The sequence below is a fragment of the Gavialis gangeticus genome, unplaced genomic scaffold (assembly GCF_001723915.1).
Source record: "Gavialis gangeticus isolate Ggan-Ray unplaced genomic scaffold, GavGan_comp1, whole genome shotgun sequence".
Taxonomy (NCBI): Eukaryota; Metazoa; Chordata; order Crocodylia; family Gavialidae; genus Gavialis; species Gavialis gangeticus.
In genome coordinates, this window is record NW_017728993.1 from 64,737,597 (window position 1) to 64,758,992 (window position 21,396).

General features: G+C 43.9%; 1 protein-coding gene across 1 annotated transcript in view; it reads left to right on the top strand.

Moving 5' to 3' along the window:
- ADCY10 (adenylate cyclase 10, soluble) overlaps nucleotides 1–21,396 on the top strand; it is an 82,465-nt gene that overhangs the window by 47,516 nt on the left and 13,553 nt on the right. The window contains exons 23-34 of the mRNA XM_019501880.1: nucleotides 684–743; nucleotides 1,234–1,285; nucleotides 2,109–2,340; nucleotides 4,645–4,752; nucleotides 7,232–7,410; nucleotides 8,580–8,736; nucleotides 9,498–9,702; nucleotides 9,786–9,882; nucleotides 11,270–11,385; nucleotides 12,342–12,459; nucleotides 13,632–13,827; nucleotides 15,869–16,057. Of these exons, the coding sequence (XP_019357425.1) occupies nucleotides 684–743; nucleotides 1,234–1,285; nucleotides 2,109–2,340; nucleotides 4,645–4,752; nucleotides 7,232–7,410; nucleotides 8,580–8,736; nucleotides 9,498–9,702; nucleotides 9,786–9,882; nucleotides 11,270–11,385; nucleotides 12,342–12,459; nucleotides 13,632–13,827; nucleotides 15,869–16,057 (1,709 nt within the window). The remainder of the gene's footprint in view (nucleotides 1–683; nucleotides 744–1,233; nucleotides 1,286–2,108; nucleotides 2,341–4,644; nucleotides 4,753–7,231; nucleotides 7,411–8,579; nucleotides 8,737–9,497; nucleotides 9,703–9,785; nucleotides 9,883–11,269; nucleotides 11,386–12,341; nucleotides 12,460–13,631; nucleotides 13,828–15,868; nucleotides 16,058–21,396) is intronic.

Sequence of the window (21,396 nt, forward strand, 5' to 3'; positions counted from 1 at the left end):
AAGAAGAGCTGCTAACTTGAACGGAGCTGTATTAGGAGGAAAGTGAGGCACAAGTCCAAGTCCAGCTTTATTGGACATAGGGCTTCCATTGATATCAATGGGAGCTGTCTCTTGGTTGGTGAGATGGTGTTTGGTCCTCAGCCTCATGTATTTACTTTGAAAATTCAAGGTTGAAAATAATTAAATTTAAGAAAAGGGGGAAATAAAAATGGGCAGCTGGGAAAAGCTGAATACTTCCCTTGCCCTTCCCTCTAACTAATCAAATGCTGCCTTTCTGAAGGAGTCGGCCAGAAGCATAGCGAGCTCATTCAGCACCTGGGTTGAGGGGAGGGGTTTGGACACAAAATACTTCAGGTTAGATGCCATGCTAGTGTATATAAGCATGGCCCCATAGATAGCCATAAAGCTATGGTGTTCTATACCAGCTGTGGATAGCCAATATTAGCCCTTTTGGGGTAGTTTCCGGAAAGGAGTCTTGTGTAAGATAAGGCAATTTTGGCTGGGGTACAGCCATATTTCTTGATGGTGTGCTTCTTCTCTAGACAACCATCTCCTGGAAGTTTCCTGGCCACCACTGGGGGTAAAGATTCTTTACCAGGAATGCAGTATGGTCATTTGTCTTGTATAGGGCACAAACTGCTTGAACACTTACATAAACATGATCTTTGCTCTCTTACTTTCAGATCACCATACTTCTGCTTTCTCCAGGGGATTGGGGTCAATTATTCCACACATTGCAGAAGGTAATTTTCCATTTACCTTCCCTGGCTGTAACAGATTAGCTGGAGACGATCAGTGTGGCAGAGAGAAATTTGTGCTTAACAGACTTTGGTCCTCAGTAGTAGACCAGCAGTGCTGTGTTTCAGGAGCGTGTGGCTGAGTACGTCGGTAGATTTACTGTGGTGGGTGGAGTATGCTCATCAGGATGCAGCACTATCATGGTACAGACAAGCCTTAGTGCCATGTGAGTGACAGTGGCACCAGTGTGAACAAAGGAACTTGAGGGCAGTTTAACAGTGTGGTTGCTTTCATTTAAGCGATGCTAATTCAGGAGGAGTAAGTTGACTGTAGATAACTCAAGCTAACTCAGCAATGAACCTCTGGGATTATCAAGTATAACTTCCCTCATTTGAATTTCATCTCATAAACATAATGCTAGAAAAATAGTAAGAAGTAGCTCTTTCTCTGTGACATATGATGAGATATTTCATTGTTTTTTATTTTTCTTTCTAGATATTGGAAGGTTATTAAAGAAAGATGGTACTTTGCTAGAGGAAAACCTCAGGTAGTGTAGTGTAATTTACAATTTGACTGATTTATGCCAATCAGAGTTGGTTAATAACTGGACTTCAGCACATCATGGGCATAGGTGCATGACACATTAACATATATGTAATTTACTTTAGTTTCATATATCCATATAAATTATACTGGGATCCAGAGCAGACAAATGATGACTTACGTAGCATGAATGCTATAGGCAATATTATACCTCCTCACCATTAGGTAATTCTGGGATAAGTATAGGCACACAGCATCTACACTGATGTAACTTAGGATATTGTCTTAGTGGGTTTGATCTTTGGCTTAGTTTGTTATAGTAGTGAGGCTATCGATAGACAGAGCCTTTACAGTGCAGTGGTAACTCATTTATTTAACAAGCCCAAAAAAACAACACAGCTATGATTGTACAAGGGAGATAAAAGCAATATAGAAGGACTAGCATTCATGTTACTTACACAACTGTTTGTGGGGGAGACCCAAAGTAGGTGAAACAGGTTGCTGTTTCTCAGACTAATTAGTCACTGATCTGGTGTTTTCTCTCCCCATTTAGTGCTATGCTGGGAAGCTTTATTTATACTATGTTATGGTAATACCTTTTTATTTATGCATATTCATATTGGAACATTACCCCATAGACTGCTGTACTCCACTTGTCTTGGGATTCCTAATTCTGGGTGGCATATTATTAATCTTGCCAAACAGTCATTAGTATCTATATCCATTAGCTGCTATGATATTGTTCCTGGTCTGTACTGGGAGAATGACAATATTTTTATCAGGGAAGTCAACTCCTAATTGTTAATTGTGATCTTGTCTTTGACCAGAGCTGAAGCTGCACAAAAGGAGTTTCTGGATAGGATGGATGAGATCATTCGTCTTTTTGGCCAGGGTAGAGGGAAGATCACATACATGGCATCATGTGAATGTGAACAGATTGTGGCATCCGTGTTTATGCCCCTTGCCCGGCACTGCATGGCAATAGGAGATGAGGCCAAAGCCTTGTATTACTTGTTGGAATGTGCAGCTGCATACTTACACCTTTCAAACAATTATATGGTGAGCTGCTTGTCTCCCTTGAACCCAACTTCCAAATGAATTATTGTCAGCTCCCTTGATCTTTCTCTTTATTGCTTCTCCCCATTTTGGCAGAATCTCACATGCATCTGGGAACATACATTTCTTTGTATTTTGAAAATGGTGGGATCAAGTCTTAAACTTGCCTTCTCTCCTTCCTCTATTACCAAAACTGCTTGCTGTGAAGTAGGATTTTAATATCCCAAATGCAGCAAGTGGGAGATTAAATTCCATCTGATTTGTGTTTGACAGTTGGAATGCTTTGCGAGCACAGGGGATGCTGAGGGCAAGGGATGCCATGCAAGAAAACACCTGGGAACATGGGTGATGGTTAGAAAATGGTATTTAGAGATTTTCTTTTTGGGCTTGGCTTATCGGTAAAGTAGATATGCATTAGATTAAAACAATGGCCCAGGGCAATGGCAAGGTGTAATTGATTTCTAAAAGCCTGTTTATGATATAGTTTCCTTCAAGGCCCACTGTGTCTGACACAGGCAAGAAGACACACAGGCTGGGAAACTGAAGACGTGTACTACAGTGTTCCATAACACGAACAGTGTACCCAGATACAGATAAGGGACCCTCCAGATCACAGTGCCAAACTGAAAAGCCCTTGGGATTTCTGGTTCTGGTAGATGGACCAAATTAGGAGAAACCAGTAAATAACCAAAGTAGGATGTGTGCATGTGATGGCTTTTTGAAACAAAAGAATATGCTGAAAGGATAGAAAGTAGACAGTATGATGAACACAGGGAAACTAGTCAATGATACCCAGAGATGAAGAGTCATCAGAGGGGAGAAAGAATGCAAAAGGAGGAATTTAAGACCAGCAAAAGGACTCCAAGAAGGGAACCTGAGGCTACCATTGCTACACACCACCAGCCTGTCTCATCCTTCCCACTGGATGGAGGGAGGGATGCAGGGGAAGATGGGCTTCAGCCTCTCACCTCCAGGCTGCTGATATCTGACATTCAAGAAAGAATCTCAGGGTAAAGCTTGTATACTAGTCAGACACACCTTCCTCTGTGACAGCTCTAGGACTGGTAGATATAGAATTGTTTGCATTATGTTTATCTTTTATTGCTGTGTATCAGTAAAATTTGCCTATTATTGAATGGAGAGATCGTGGTCAGTCTTAGGGTTTTGAGTCCACCCAGAATAAGGTATCTGGGTTATAAATCCAGTGCCAACAAAGGGCTCAAAGGCTCATGACCTTAACACCAAAGAGGTTTGTGAAATGATAAATAATGTGATTCTAGGAGTCTTTTGGTGATATTTCATCATGTAACATTTATCAATATTTTAAAGAGCAGTCTCTGCTCCAGAGTGATCTTGACAGACCAGTCAGGATTGTCAGACATTAACAGGTCTATTTAGGAGCTCACAACTAAAGTAGCAGGGAGCTAATTTAGGTCAGAAGCATCCACAGAGCTATGTGCAGGAGTGGAATTTGAAAGGGAAAAGGGGCTGTTATAGTGGGGCATGCTGCAGCTCTTCAGTGAGATTTCTTGGCAGAACTGTGCAAAGGAGGCTTCCATTGTGGCTCGTTTATACAATGACAGGCTACAGTCAGTGCCATTAGTCACTCAACACTTACACTGATTGTGTGGACCCATGTCCCAACTCTACATGTGGTTCCACTAGCTCCTGGATTATTCCAAGTAGAAGGAAAGTTCCTTTACTGTCCTGGATCTGGCATAGGAGTTCTCTTTGGGTTTATAGGCTAGATCAACCTTTTTTAATAGGAGTATTCGCCGGTGGCCAGACATGAGGTGTGGTGGGGAGGAAATGGCACACAGCCAGATGCGAAGAGCAGCAGCAGCATGGGGTAGTGGGTAGTGGCAGCGGCCACTGCATCGAGCTCCCCTGGTTGACAACCCCTGGGGTAGATTCTCCAATATGTTGGAGCTCATCCTGGATGGGGAAGAGTGGGCATCCCCTGCTGCATCTCTCTGATTCAGGCTGCGCTGCACCGTGGTTGGAACAGTTTTAACAGTGAATCATCAGGTATAATGCTTTGCTGTGGCCCTATTCTATTTATAACCTGACCTGGGAATGCTTCCTTCTTCTCTTACAACACACTTGGGATGTGAAAAGTAGGAATCAGAGAGCTCTCTCCACCTATATTGAACCTCTCCACCAACAGGATTTCTTACTGACACTCTCTAGTCATCTGTACTGGCCACAGGTGACCATAGAATTAATCTATCTTCAGTGAGTGTTGGGGTTGGATGTGTGATTTTCACAGAGAGTCATTTGCTCTCTTTGTGATTTGCTTTGTTTTAGGCCTTTATGAATCTGAATATAGCCGAGAGCCTGATCAAGTCACTGGATCCTAGAAGGCATGTAATCAGCCTATTTGAGGAAGCCACTTTCTACAGCCTTAAGGGCGAGGTAAGGAGATAGATAGGGAGGAATCCTTTCATGTGTATCTGAGGTGGTCCACGGAAGATGACAGCAAGTGTCCTGGAATTCCTAGCCCTTGATTCTCATTGGGCCCATCAGTCTACACTTCTGTGTCCACTTCACCTTTCAATCAAAACAATTTCAGGCTTCTTGGCTCTCATTCAGAGCCAGGAACTCAAATTTATTAGCTACTTGTTGAAGCAGGAGCCTAATATTCCTCCTTTGCCTCTCTCCACAACAGCACCACCAACACGTTTACCAAGAGGGGGTGGATATATATCACGTTTCATGTATGTGCTTTAGATCTTTTGATTGCAAAGCAGTGATTTTCAGCACAAAACCAGATGGTCTTAAACTCAGTTGATACAGAATAATAACTAAATGGCTGCAGTTACTAGGGTGGGGCTTTAGCTTCCTAGTTGTTCTTATAAAGGAAATAGGAATATATTCAACATATATTATGGTCAGGGAATGTACCATATTTACTCAAATACAAGATGACCCTGATTATATGACAACACCCTGAATAATTAGATTCTATATATGGAAAATTTATAACTAGAATAGAATTTGTTACAATTTTCCTGATATAGAATCTAATTATTGGACGTTTGTCTTGATTTTTTTCCCCCACCCACTGCTACAGCAGGGAAAATAAATCTGAGGGTTCAGGTGGCTCCCTTACCCTCTGCCTCCCCAACTTCATTTCCCTACAGGCCTTTCCCCACTCTTGCTGTCACACCCTTCCTGGAGCATATGGAAGTGAGGCACAAATTTGAAAACACTGACTTTGAAATAAGCATGCTTATAGTAATCTTCAAATAGGCAAATTACTACAGGTACCCAGAGACTTGATTCATCCAGGTTTGATACATTTTACCTCTTTTTTTTAAACTGCTGCATGTTTTAGCACAGGTACTCCATAAACACACTTTTAAGCAGCACTTTGGTACCTACTTTATCTATAGTACAAATTATGCATGATATTAATCCAAAGCCAAAAAGCTCATCACTTACCATATAGTTCATTGGGCTGGGCTGCAACAGAGTCAACCGTATTTAAAGCCATGGTGATTCTATAGCTCAGCACTGCTCAGTATGTTTGTGTACTCCAACCACTCCCCACAAAGGATCCATGTGCTAATTAGACCGCTCCACTCATGATTGGAACCAGGTGTCATTACAAGTCCTGGGATCCTCCAAAAATGTATATGCATATGAGGCAAAGGGAAACCTGGTCTGGTGACATCTCATGGAGGACAGGGTCACACTAATCATATGCGACAGGCTAAGACAGGAGGTAACAGAGGAGATCTAAGTAAACTGTTTGGGGCCCTATTTAGTGATGTTTGTCAGATGCTTAAGGATGGTGAAGAAACAGGAACCATTGGAAATGGAAGAAAAAGGCACAGCTCAGCTGTGAGAGTGAAGAGAGTGTTGAAATATATGCAGTATGGTGGCTCACCGTGGCTTTTAAAGGAATCAGTGCTTTGGGGGACTGCATGCCATGGACACTACCGTGTCTCTTATTCAGATGAGTTGTACTAATGCTTTTTGGCCTTTGTCTCAGATCAAATGTAGATCAAGTGGGGCCATGTGAATCCTAAGGCCTCTGGGTGTAGGATGCCTGCTAATGGATTTGTGAATATCTGAAGTCCCAGGTTGAAAACCTGGGACAAAAGATGCTTATTGGTTATAGCACCATGCATGGTGTTTAGAACCAGTGAGTTCTGCCTGCTCAATCAATGCAGTTTTTGGAATGATTGAGTTTTACTTGATCAATATGTTTTTGAATTGATTTGGCTGATTTGACCTGGAGCATGAAATATATATTTTTTAAAAACTTTCTTGAGGGTGCCCTGTTATTGTAACAGGAATAAGGATAGTGTAATGTGTGTGTGTATATGTGTATATATTGCAAAGCTTGCAAAGAACCTTTTTCCAACTACTCAGTTGGTCCAATAAAATATATCACATCTACCAAAAGAACCTGGCCTGCCTATGTCCTTAGACCAACACGGCTACAGTAAAAAACTCAGCATATGTAGATGTATATGTATATTTATACACACACATATATGTACACATACATACATACATACATATACACACAAATATTTTTGTAAAAAAAATTGTCTAATACAGGTTGTATGTTTTACAGTCATGCTCAGTGTTGGCTGCATTTAATCAGCTGCATAATTTGTTTCCATTATGAGCACATGCTGCAGATGGTGCATTTAATGAGGTTTCCTTGTATGCAAATGTAAGATGAGGAGCTTTCCCCTCATGCTGATTGCGGGGGGAAAAAACCTTGTTTTATACTTGAGTAAATATGGTATTTGGTGTCTCTGCTTTTTTTGTCCCAGTGCTAGGTATAGAAAATGATATCTGACAGCCAACGGCTTCTGTTAGTGCAGTTGAAAGACACCGTTACAGTCCTTGTTTTATTGTTTGTACCTTTCTACAGGTGTGCTATAATATGGGCCAAATGAAACTGGCAAAGAAAATGTTCAAGAAGGCTTTGAGTTTACTTGGCAGGAAGTTCCCACTTACTTCAATTGGAGTCTTTTTTAAGACCGTGACTGAAATGTCAAAGCATGCATCTCAACAGAAGAACCAGCCTTGTCCGCATCCTAGCAATACTGGGTAGGAAGCAGAATCAGAGTAAAATTGGGTTGGCTAGAGTTTACCCTGGGACACTATTTAGGTCCTAATACTGCAAACACTTATGCATGTGCTTAATATGAAGTGTTTGAACATTCTCATACTTCATGGTAAGATTGTACTTAAGTCTTTGCAGGAATGAAACTTTAAACACAAATGCTTAGATACAATGACAAAGGGAGAATTATGAATAGCTACACTCTTCAGTGGTACAGTATGCAAGAGCGAGGCAATTGTTTTGAAAAACAGGGCTAGACTATTGAGGATATTTTATACAAACTGCTACAGTTTAAAGGCAGATTAAAACTGACTCTTCTTGCTAACCAGTCATTCAAAGGGAACGCTCATATATCAATATGGGAAACATACTTTAACTTACCCAGTCCTGATAAGTGCTAATACAACCCATACAGGACAGTAGTTCTCACCCTTTGTGATCCTGGCCCAACTGTAACAGCTTCAAATTAAGTCATACAACCACTGGAACCAAGTAGCACAGCCAGCACAGATAATAGTGGGGGGACAAAGGGGGTGCTTTTGCCTCAATTACAGCTGCTCCTTTGTGCCCTGGCTAAGACCCTCATTGCTGTGCTAACATGAACCTACAGGCTTGGGGCCTAGATAAGGAAGATGCTCATCAGGCTGCAGCCTGGGGTCATAGCTGCAAGCTTGTACTTAGCTGGCAGGGGGCTACATCTATCTGGAACTGAAGTGCTGCTCTGTTGTGGCCTGGGTCCATACAGCAGCCGCACCTTCTCTTCTGCCTCTTGTCAGCCAAGCCAAGGTGTGGGAAGGAGGCCACTGTTGCCCTTCTCTGAGCTGGACGTTGTGGGGCAAAATTGTCTCCTGCCTTCTCCTCATGGTTACACTCATGTGCATTGGTACCCCAGCCTTTGAGTCATCACCCTTTTTGCTTCTAGCACCACTGCTAGCATACAGCCTTCCAAAGATTCAACTTTCCTCCTCCTACTTTGCTCCTTTTCCCTCACTTGCCCCTGACATTCTCCCAGCTGCCTCCCCTCTCAGGAGGACGTAGAATAGCCCAGATGAACTTTCTGACTGCTTTCTTTGTTCTGTTTTGATAAGCTACAATAGTTATGTTTTGGGGCTGCTAATACCTTCTCTGCCTAAAAATGTCTGTGGTGCAACAGGGAGAAGAAACTAGCTTGTCTGTATCAGCAGAACCACTGCCTTTCCTTACTGTGGCAGATCTTCAGCCAGGACTCTGCTCACACCAGCAGGAAGTTTTCTCAGCTAGCAGCACTCATGAGTGTGAACTCAGCAGAGGAATCAGAGGATGAGCACCAGGTGAGTCCTAAAGAGAAGAAAATAACTAGTATGCCCTGGCTTCTAACTGCTAGGGCACAGTCTTTTGTAAAGGGACTGAGGAGCTGACACCTAATTTACATTGGCTCTGGACCAACATGTAATGTCTAAAGGGCTTTGCTTGGGGTAAAATCCCAGTGAATCCAGTTTTTTCTGTTAATGCTATTCAAGCCATTCAAGCTTCTAGGGCTAAAAATGTCATGGAAAACCAGCCTGCTTGTGATTTTTGTGGCATGCTTTGCTTCTCTCTCTGCCAGTAATTAAAATGGCTGTAAACTCTCTTATGATGTTTCAACACTTTTATCTTTGGCAAGAACAGAGATAACAGAGATATGATAATGTGACAATGAAAATTCACTGACATTTTTGAACTTCCCAAAAGATTTGGCCTGAGATTCAGGCAGTTCTGTATGTCCGTCTATCTGTTTTTGTTGCCTCCAATTTTTAAGCTATTAATTGTTTATACAAATGTATATTTTGTGCCTGTATGGTACCAAGCACAATAGCAGGACAATCCTGACTGCTGCCTTTAGATGTGACCCTAATAAACTTTGGTAAAAATGACCCTAATAAACTTTGGTAACAATTATAAACTTTTTAATGGTGAGCATTGTAAGGGAAATTGGAAAAAGGGATCTGGAGATTTTATCCAGTCCCCTTTAGGCCGGCATCAGATAATACTTGACAGAATGTTCTAATCTACAGGTCCAAGCTCACGGATTTTCTTGTTTGGAATATTTCAGATCATTTCATCTTACATAGAATATGCACTTTGCTGCCAGACAATTGGTTGCCAAGACGACTGGATGAAATATGAGTTGATGGCCATCCAACGTAGCTCTTACCTAAAGCTGGTTGGAGGAGGGCTATTAACCATCATTAAATTAGCACAGTCTTTGGCCTATATAAAGTACTGTTTAGGTAACCTGCCATTTTCAATTGAATTAGGTAAGTCTTCTGGCGTTGTTTTTTGTTTGAGAACTTGTCACAGTTAAGAGCGAAACATTTAATTATGCGTGTTTTCTCCTCAGGCTATCGAGCCCATGAAATCTGTTTGCATCTGAAGAAACCCAACCAGGACTATATGATTCTTAGCGTACTTTTCCAATCCCTCTTTCTGAGCATGAGGTATTAGATAAATCTTATTTTCCTATATGGACAAGCTGATGTTTGGCTTTTGTTTGGTTTGGCTGGCATTTTCCTTCTCAGGGAAATCTTTTCCTCCTGCAAAGAGAGGTATATATCTCTACTCTTGGGGTTTATGAGTCTTGGTCATGTAGACTGGGATGGATCATGTGTCACTTTTTGTTTTCTTCCTTCTCCAGCAGATATAAGGGTTATTCCATATTCTTAATCTCACCAACTACTACATTCTGTGGGCTAGAGTGGCTTCCTGATCACATATTTGTTTGCCCTACAGCACATTTGTCTGCAGGGGTAGATTGGTCACTCTGGTCCTCTCAGATAAAAGCATACTTGGAGACTTTGAATGTTGGGGAAGACTTTGAAAGCTGGTAGACAATCACTGACAATTCCAAGTCTTGCGTTTTGGGCTGGTATACTGAAACTCTTCTTGATAAGCTTGTTGTTCAAAGAACCTTGGATTAGGGCTGTGCAAAGATTCAGTCCCTGATTCGATTTGGCTCAGTTCGGTGGCCAAATCTCTGAATCCAAATTGAATCAGGGGACCCTTTAATTTCTCCAAATCGAATTGGAACCCTCCAAATCAATTCGGAGAGATTTGGCGATTCAGACATAGATGCAGCTTTAAATGTTTTTTCTACATACCTCAAGGTACCAAGCAGCTCATGCACACTGAGATGGTGGGGCGGATGGAGCATCCCACATGAGTGTGGGGGGCTCCCCAGCACGTTCATCAGCAGACCTGGAAGTGGACCAGAATCACTTCCAGTCCACTTCCAGGTCTGTCAGCCAGCGCGCAGGAGGTCCCCCTGCAACCCGCAGCTCAGTGACTGGTGCCTCCTGGGTCTGGGAGGGGTGCACTCAGGGTCACTGAGTTGGGGAGATGCGGGGGGGCCCCTGGTGTGCTTCCTGGCGGACCCGGAAGTGGACTGGAAGTACTTCTGGTTTACTTCTGGGTTTGCTGGCAAGCATGCGGGGGACCACCCCATGTTCCTGTGGGACACTCCACCTACCCCAGCATCACAGCGATCACAAACTGCTCCTGTTACCTGGAGGTATGTAGAAAAAACATTTAAAGCTGTGTCTATGGCTGAATCGCTTATTCTCCGAATCAGTGTCAAATCTTCAGATTCAGATTCGTTGACTCGAATCCAAATCCAGATTGAATACGGCCTGTTTCGCACACCCCTACCTTGGATGGAAAAGTAGGATAGATTGATGAGTGGAGAAGTGTATGGGAAAACAGAGGATAAGGTGTGAATAAAGGAAGAGAAATGGTGGAATAAAGGCACAAGGAGGAAACATCACTTCTGCTTCTGCTTGGGTTGTGCAGTAACCCTCCACAATGGCTCCTTGTTGTGCTTCTCCCTAGAAGCCAGGAATGTAAGCAAGTGCTGCAGTGGCTGGAGAAGTTGGCCATTCGAGAGGAGAAGATCCTTGCACGGGCTTGTTTTTTTTCAAGCTGTCTAGATCTCTTGCTTTATGCTGGTAAGTACTGATGAGGAGGAGGATCACAGAGAGCAACATGCTTTGCAAAGTTCTTCTGTCTCCTTGTCAGGGATGGTCACCAAAAATGGGGGCTTCACTCTGGCATTTTTCAGTTTTATTTCAATTGAAATAGTTAGTTTTTGAAGTAAGGGGCTAAATGGTTTCAGAGAAAAGGTGTTCTAGCTTAAAGGAAGGGATATTCATCTCTATGTGAAGTTTGACGTGGTTGGATGCTATCGCACACTATTTGGAGTCTAATTTTGGGACATGGGAGGATGTAAAGTTGGCCAGAAAGCCTCCTATAAGTTGGCTCTCCCCTACTGCAGAACTGACTAAGCCAGTCAGAACAGAAGAATGCCTCCTGGTACCTGTCTCAATTACCCTGCTTTCCAGCCCTAAGAAAGTGCCAATTTTCTAACGGGATGTGTGTGTGCATCTTTGCCAACATAGCTATAAGGGTGTCCCTAAACTGGCAAAATCCTCATGGTATGCAAGTGCTTTTACCAGTATAACCTGCATCAGTTAACAAGTAAAAATAGCCATGTTGGCTAATGCATATTTTTCTTGGTATAATGGTGTCTCCAGTTAGGTCCTGAGCAGTCCTACTTGCTAGACCAGACTATCCAGAGCTGGTGTTCCCAGTAGTACTGAGTAAAATTGTACAATAACCTTTTACCACAGTAAAAAGTTGTTGGTACAATACTTTTTTTGCCCAGCACTGGGTCTCTTTCTGATCTAGGTTATGTTTGCAGAACCTCTGACAGTCAAAAGTGCCAAGTAACCCCTCAACTTTGCAATTTTTCTGTTAGATATTGATTGATCTCTGAATTAATCATCTAGTAGGAAAGTCAGCCACTCTTTTTGACTATCAGTGTCCAATCTGGCAGCATCAGAGCAAGGAGACATGCAATTGTCTCAGGGAAAGATTGCTTCTCTAATGCAAATTTCTTTTACAGGGTGGACATATAAGCCATTTAAAGAGTGCCTGGAATTTGTACAGCAAAATGAAACAAACTGTATCCTTATGTCTCAGAGTGGCATAATGCTTGGACTCTACTCATCCTTGGCCATTTGGTAATGTACAAAGTCTCCTCAAAATTGCTTTTCCCTGCTATGGGTTTAGTTTCTATTTTGCCCAATAGTAGCTTGGAACTTGGCAACTTTGGGCTGAGTGCCATCAACAGCATTCCTGTTGAGCAGGCCCTTTGTCCAGGAATGACTTCATTGAAATCAGATGGTTGATCCGGTATTTTGATATGATTCAGAGTGGTTAAGTTAAATCGTGTGGGATTCTGCTCACCTATAATTATGGAAGGACCATTGTGGTAGCTGTTTATTGGTTATGTTTCTTTTTTCTTTACCACTGTGGAAGTCTTCTGTGGAGTCTTCGGGAATGCACGCATCACACATTTATTAACTGCCAAAGCACTCGGCTTAGACTGAATCCATGCAGACTTCCTGAAATTTCTCACTTACCTTCAGCATGCTTGGAAGGTGAACACAGCTATTAGCACAGTCTCTCCCAGGCTAACAGGGCATAATTTCTTGAGCAGTGTCTTCCTGTTAGTAACTGAATTCCTATCCTAATATCCACCATAAAACCTAGCCCAGCAATAGCCGAGTCATTCTTATTTTGCTTTTAGTTTTTTGTATTTTTTTTCTAGTCTACAATTATAGGGATATCACTTTTTCACACCTTGTTCCATCCATCTTCCCTATATTACCTTCTGGTTTGGCAGCAGCATTGCTGCCCCATTAGCACAAAAGAGGGAGTATTTCAGCTAAGACTCTTCTACTATATTTTGGGTGACTCAGGAGAGGTTCTATCAATGGGCTACTTCTTCATGACACTGCCTCCACAGAGCCCTTATTCAGGTGTAAGTGGCATTTTTGGCCACCAAGGTAACCAAAAATGTGATGTAGACCACCAAATCTGGATACTCAGATGACCAGGCCTGAAAGCCTTCTTAACAAGAAAATTCAAGTCATCATGTTAGACACCTTGTACAGCTCTGGCATGAAAAAACATGCTGGCTTTACACTACCTCATTGGTAATCAAGTCTCATACTTCATTGCAAGAGTTAGGATGACATTTCTTTTCCCAATATACAGCATTTCACAGCATGGGTTTTTCATCTTTTTCTGAAAAAAAAAAAAAGTATTGATTAGGGCTGAAAGCTGTTCCAGAGGTGATGGTCTAATAATCTGACCTCTGATCTGACAGATTTCTCTCTTGTTGATATAGGTTTGCCAGACTTCAGCAGTGGGACAACTTCCGGGAGCCTTTTGAAAAGGCCAGACGGTTAATGAGGAGAACCAGCGCCTCGCTCTTTGCTGCTCATGGATGTTGCAGTTTCTTGGAGTGTCACATCCTTCGGCTACATAATCACGCTGAGATTAAACCTCAAAAGGTCCGAGAGACACGTACCAGGGTGCTAAAGGTGAGAGAGAGAGAAGGGGCAGTTCATGTTGTGGGGAAATCCTATAAAATGTAATATTCTAACAGTGGTAGACTAACATCATCTTGTATTGGGGCTAGATACAGTAAACCTCATCCAAAGATCAGTCATGTCAGACATGGGGGTCAATGAGCTTTGCATCAGGTTAATGGAGAGCAGCTTATAAAACAATATAAAAACTTTCAATTTTTGGCATAGTTAGTGGAAATTGGTCAAACATATATAATATTTGACTCTCTCTCTCTTTCTCTCTCTAAAAGCTTTGTTATCCAGCATGAGTGAGGTAAGGGGGTGGTGCTGGTTATTGCGGTTACCTGAACCAGGGGGTTTTGGCCACGTGTGGCGTGGGGGGTGGCGGCGGCTGCATGAGGAGCAGCAGCAGTGCAGGGTGGTGGGTGGTGGTGGCCACTGCATGAGAGCTCCCCCACCCCCTCCCCTGTGTTTGGCTGGCCAGCCAGCCAGAAATTCTGGTTAATGGAGTATTCTGGTTACTTAAATGCCCGGTTAACACAGCTTTTATTCTATAATGTTTTACCAATGTTTCTATATATATATAGATACATATATATATATATGTATGTGTATATACACACACAGACACACACACACCAGCATATGTGTGCGTGTGTATTTATGTTTTTATATAGCTATAAAAATATAAAACATAAAACATATAAACATATACAATATATAAACATAAATATACACATACACACGCACGTGTGTGTGTGTATTTATGTCTTTGCAAAGATTTGTATATTTCTGGGGGGGTGAGGAGGATCACAATTTTTGTACTCCATGGTTAAATTATATCGGGGCATCAAACTTGCTATGGGCCCTTGGCTAAATCCGGACCACAGGGCTTCTTCTGGGCCAAATCTGTGGAGTCAGCAGCAGCTGTAGTGGATCTGGGTCCAGAGCCTGCAGCCTTGGTCCAGGGATGGGAGAGCAGGCAGTGATGCTGGTTGGGGATAGGGCAGCAGTGGTGGTGGGGGAGCAGGCAGTAGTGCAGATCCAGAGGTGGGCAGCAGCCTGAGTGGAGGATTGGATGGCACCATGGGTTCAGGAGCAGGCAGCAGTGTGCACCTGGGGTCAAGCAACAACAAGCGTGGGGGATTGGGTGGCACTATGGGCTCAGGAAGGGGCAGAGGCATGGATCTAGGGGCAGGCAGCAGTGTGGGTCCAGGAATGGGTGGCAGTACGGTCCAGGGGCAGGCAGCAGCAGGGTAAACGAGGGCTGTGTCTGTACAGCCCTTGGTTGCCCCCCGACACTGATGGCAATGTCTATCAGGGTCCAGGACCCCCAATTTTTGTGGCAGGACATGCTCCAGTAGCTATGCCCCCCCAACTTCTGGTAGCCTGCTGCATTACTGTTGGGTGAGATGGAAAAGTTCTGGCCCACAGGCCGTATGCTTGATGCCCCTGTTCTATACTGTTGATCTTTATAGGGAAGACAGAAACTTGAGTTTGATGATGTTAGAACCCAGAAATCAATGGGGGACTCAACAAATGGGGTTTATCTCTTATATAACAGCAATAGTTTGTTACCAGTGCACTTGGGTTGTATATTTTGAGAGTCAGTAATTATTGCATATCGTTTGGGTGAACAAACCACAATGGAATATTTTGATGTTGCAAGGAAACAGCAAAACATGCTATTAAGATCACGGTGGCTCCCCACCACATTCATTTTAAGCTTCTAGATTCTCCCTGCAAGCAGGAGTTAGGTCACAGGAAGCCTGCAATCAACTGAATGGAGTGCAGGTTCCTATGCTCATGAAAATTCCCAAAAGGGAATTGTCTTGAAGATAGGAAGAAAGACTTCTGGGTAGCCAAGTTACAGAGTCCTGCTTAGGAGCATGACAGAGATGAATCCATGCAATCTGAATCCTTTCTGGACTATATTTCATTCCTGCTTCCACTGGTTTGTTGTCTCCTCAGGGAGATACCTGTGCTGTAATACGGTATGTCTCAAAGCTCTTGGGCTTTCTTCTGACATGACTTTCAAATGTTTTCTTGTTAGACCTTGGAAGAAGTTTTCTCTCGATGCTCTACAAGCCCTATTTATTATGCTAGGATTTACCACCTGAAAGCCTATGTTTTTCTGATGTTGGGTCATGAAGAGCAGAGTCAGTTCTACTTGGAGAAGGGGCTGGAAGTCAGCGACATGTATAGTAACATCTTGGAGAAGTCCTGGCTGGAGATAAGCGATGTAAGTTCCAAAAATAGGTAATCTATAAACTCTTTTCTTAGGGTGTGTGTAGATGACACGGGGCCCCTAAACTGAAGTGGTGGGTTTTTAAAAATACTGCTTCAATTTAGAGCCCTTTAAACCCCCATGTCATGCAGGGGAGGGGAGAGCAAGCTGCCGGCAGGTGGAGTGGTCCCTGAGCTGCAGGGGGGGCTGGTGCTTCCCTCTGTGACAGTGGTGGCCCCCCACAGGCAGCACTTGCTTACGGGCACCTGGCTCAAGGGTCCTGGGGGGCACTGCAGCTGCAGAGGGAAGCACTGGGCCCCCTGCAGCTCAGGCAAGCAGGCTCGGTTGGGGGGAGAGGAGGGAATTCAGGCTCGCCACTTCTTGGGGGAATGGGGGGAGAGGGGCAGAGCTTGCCTTCCCGGGCTGCTGCCAGGCTGCCTGCATAGGCTTCCTGCAGAGACCCTAAGCTGCACAGAGCCCAGTGCTTCACTCCGCAGCTGTAGGGCAGAAAACTAAAACTCCTCAGGAGTTGCACCCCAAGTCATTTAAGGCACATTATGCCACCGAATTTGCTACTGTGGCTGGAATTAATGCGTAATACACCACCGACACATGCAAACACCAACACCATTAAAGCAGTGCAAAAGTGTTTAACCTGCTTTAAAGTGTCATGCATACATGCCCCTCGTTTTGTCTACACACAGCCCTAGAATTTAGCTGGCATGTTCTCTTGAAAGTGGTTTGTGAGTCTTTGAAAGAAAGTAGAGTTGGGTGCATTTCAGTAACTGCTATGTAGAGAAGCAAAGGGAAGGATTGTGAAAGCAGATGATCCAAATCTTGGATGAACTGATGCACATTCTAAGCCCATGTAGGTACTAACTTCCACTGACATTTGTGATATATTTCAAAGATCCTGGGACAGTGTGGCATTTAGGATAGGGCACAGAGGAAGAAATAGAAGTGGCACTTGATCCTTCACCCACCACTGTATATACTTATTGACCCACATCGCTAGGATTTCCTTCCCACAGTGTGAAATACAACCCCTTCAGGACTCCATGAACTGTGTTACTGATTACCTTATGGGGCAGCTACATTTAAAAAAAACCCAAAAAAACCCTTCAAGTCCCCAGTTACATTAAAAAACAAACAAACCCATACTTGACAAGTACTGCTAGTGAGTGTATCTAAATGTGCAATTAGCATGTAGCAGTAAACATGCTACGGAGGGGCTGGCTGGGGCATGAAGGTGATACAGTGTGGGGCTATATGGCACACTGTAGCACCCTTGTGCCCCAGCCAGCCCTAGTCACTGTCTACACAGGTGTTTAGGTGCATGTAACTACTCTGCTGTCCTGAGCAAGTACTATCCTACAGTACTATTTTACATACACACTTTCACAGAAACTTAGAGCTGGAAGGGACCTTGTGAGATCATTGGGTCCAGCTCCCCTGCTCTGGGCAGGAAAGACTGCTTGGCTCAAATAACCCAGTGGAGTTAATTAGTTTACTGTGTCCTAATACAGATATATGTGTAGATGGTAATGCTTTACTGCAGAGCTAATTAGTTAGCTCTACAGTAAAGTGTATATATAGATGCACCCCAATATCTCCCAGCCTGGGAAGTGAGAGGCAGCCTAAGACCCTCAGATATCTTAGTAGTACTGCATACTTAGGACTTACCTGGAAATAACTGGGCTGCCTCTAAGGGTTGTAGATGTAAACAGTACTATATCCAATATTGTTAATAATTTAGTACCATTCATTGTATAGAACCCACTATTCCCAAGAAACATGGCTTTGTGATTTGTTGCTCTCAGAACACAGGCTACAGTTTGCTCCTTGATGGTAGCAATTGTGAATGAAGCTGTATACAGGCATCACATTTAGTGGTTAGTTTGTTGCCAGTGCAAATTGCAGGGCTTGAATATGTGCCAGTTACACTTATGTAATTTACATGATTTTTGTACACCAGTGTAAATTATACCCGGATCTGGAGTAGACAGATGAGCAGCTATCTCAGGGCAGTAGTTGCAACCTACTACTTGCAACTAGGCTGAGTGGGAGCAGGTAATAGCCTGAAAAACAGCACTATTGGGAGAACTGTGGAAAGAAGGGGCTGCCCGTGGATGTTAACACCCCCTTATCTCCCACAAAAGCACTTTACCAGAAGAAGCAGTGCATTATTTCAACCTGACTCCACAGCATCTGTATAAATTGGGTGCGTCAGTGTGGCTTTTTGGTGCTGTTATCTAATAGCTGATTCAAAGCTATTAGATACTCCAAAGCATTTGAAATATGTTTCCAACTGGCAACTTGCAGTGCAAGTAAACCAGTAGAAAACCAGTGCATGATAGCAGGTGCTTGACCACAACAATCTGTGCAGACAAAGCACATGGGCCATGTGAAGATAGCCAAGGGAGCTGTAGAATAAATGAGATACAGTAGCCACCACTGGCTCTGGAAGCAAAAGTACGACTGTCAGTTTAAGCAGGTTGATAATCCCTGCTCTAATTTTAATCTGCTCTTGTGAGGCAATATCAGAATATTTTTCATGTACTATAAACCTCCTCGCTTTTCTTAGTAGATCTTATTTTCTTTTCCCTTGAGGCAGATTATAACTGTAGGCTATACAGGCAGTCCTCAACTTAAGATGTTTTGAGTTGCAACAAATGGCACTTATGTTTATAAATTGACACCTTGTTATGACTTTCTGATGTAGCGCCACGCCAGTGGACAAGTTTATTGCATCACCCATCTCCCTGGAGAACATCTGTCTATATATCCTCGGATGCTTTCTTTAAGAAAGCAGACAAGACTCTAGAAAAACCTGCAGCCAAAACTCCTGAGAAGACTCCAAGCAAGAACCCTTCAAAAGTCCAACCAAGAGCCCTTCAAAAAGTCCAGAAAGTCACCTCAAAGATTTCATAGACATTAGGGCTGGAAGGGATCTTGGAAGATCTTCAAGTCCAGCCCCCTGCTCCAGGGGCAGGCGGTCAGCAGGGTTCATAGGATCCCAGCAAGATAAACATCCAAATGTGTCTTGAAGGCGTTCAAAGTAGGTGCTTGAACCACCTCCGGCGGCAGCCTATTGCAGACCTTGGGGGCGCGGACAGTAAAGAAGTTCTTCCTTATGTCTAGCCTGAAACGGTCTAGTTTGTGACTGTTCGACCTTGTCATCCCTTGGGGCACTCTGGTGAACAGACGTTCCCCCAGATCCTGGTGAGCACGCTTTATAAACTTATAGGCAGCCACCAGCTCGTGCCTGAGCCTGCGCTTTTCCAGGATGAACAGTCCCATAGCTCTCAGCCTGTCATCATAAGGTCTGTTTTTCTGACCTCTGATCATGTGCGTGACTCTTCTCTGGACTCTCTCAAGCTTCTCCACATCCTTTTTGAATTGTGGAGCCCAAAACTGGATGCAGTACTCCAGCTGCAGCCTCACCAAGGCCAAGCACAACGGGAGAATGACGTCCTGGGATTTGCTTGAGAAGCATCTATGGATGGAAGCCAGCATTTTGCTCACTTTACTAGCTGCAGCATCACATTGATGGCTTATGTTCATCTTGTGGTCAATGATGACCCCCAAGTCCCTTTCATCTGTAGTGCTAGCCAGCGTACCACTGCTGAGCCTATAAGGGTGCTGCAGGTTTTTCTTCCCAACGTGGAGAACCTTGCATTTTTCAGTGTTAAACACCATCAGGTTCTCGCCTGCCCATTTTCTGAGCCTGTCCAGCTCAGCCTGGATTGCCCTCCTGCCCTCAGGTATGTACGCTTTACTCCAAAGTTTGGTGTCATCGACGAACTTGGATACCAATGTCCACATCATTAATGAAGATGTTGAATAGTATAGGCCCAAGGACAGAGCCTTGAGGGACCCCACTGGTCACAGCATACCACGACGATGGGCTTCCTTCAACCACCACCTTCTGGGTCTGACTACAGAGTCAATTCCCCAGCCAGCAGATTGTGGTGAAGCCGAGGCCGCAGTTGGCCAGTTTTGCTAAGAGGTTATCATGGGATACCAGGTCAAAGGCTTTTTTAAAGTCAAGATATATGACATCAACCTCTTCTCCTGTGTCCAGGTGATAGGTCACCTGGTCGTAAAAGGAAATGAGATTGGTCAAGCAAGACCTACCTGTAACAAACTTGTGCTGGCTATCCCTCAGGATGTTGCCATCAGCCAGTCTGTTAAGAATGGCCTCTTTGATCTTATCTAAGACCTTCCCTGGGATAGAGGTCAGGCTGATGGGCCTATAGTTAGCCAGATCTACTTTCCTCCCTTTCTTGAAGATAAGCATCACATTGGCTTTCTTCCAATCTTCAGGCACTTCACCAGAGCACCAGGAGTTTTCAAAGACCTGTGCCAGGGGCTGGGCTATGATGCTCGCCAGCTCCTTGAGCACCCTGGGGTGTAAACTGTCAGGGCCGGCTGACTTGAAGGTATCCTGCCTCTCAAGGTGTTCCTTCACAAGGTCAGCATTAATGGAGGGTAAAGAATCTCCCTCACCTGGGCCTTCCCACCCTGTAATGGGCAGGGGCATGCCTTGGTACTGGTGAAAAACTGATGCGTAGTACCCATTTAGCAAGTTGGCTTTTTCCTGGGCATTGGTTGTCAGTTATCCCATCCGGTTAAGCAGGGGTTCAATGTTGGCCTTGCTTTTTTTCCGGCTCCCCACATATCTAAAAAAGGACTTTTTATTGTCCTTGATACTTGTAGCTAGTTGGAGTTCAGTCACAGCCTTGGCTTTCCTGGTTCACTCCCTGCAGGTCTGGAGCAGTGCAGAATATTCCTTCATGGAGGTGGATCCAGTCCTCCATCCTTTGTAGGTCTTTCTGTTTAGACGCAGGAGGTCTGCCAGTTCCCTGCAGAGCCAAGGGGGCTGCTGTGTCCTTTTGCTGCCTTTCCTCCACGATGGGACAGACTTTGCTTGTGCATGCAGGATTGCTCCCTTGAGAAGCAACCACTCATCTTGAACTCCCCTCCACTTTGGGTCATGTTTCCTTAGGATCCTACTGACAAGCCTCCTGAGCTTGTCAAAGTCAGCTTTCTTGAAGTCGAGGACTTCTGTATTGCTGACTGACTTGCCAGCTTTATGGCAGATGGTGAAAATGATCAACTTGTAGTCACTGTCACCCAGCTTCCCTTCAATCGTTAGGTTGCTGATTAGGTCGTCCCCTGTTGCCAGCACCAGGTCGAGCAGTGCTTTACCTCTTGTCAGCTGGTAGACTTCTTGAGTCAGATAGAGCTCATCCACGCACAAGAGAAAGCTTTGCAACTGTTCGGATTTGGCTGAGCGCTCTTTCCACAAGAAAGAAGTCCTTCCAAATCAATATGATTGCTATTTTCAATAC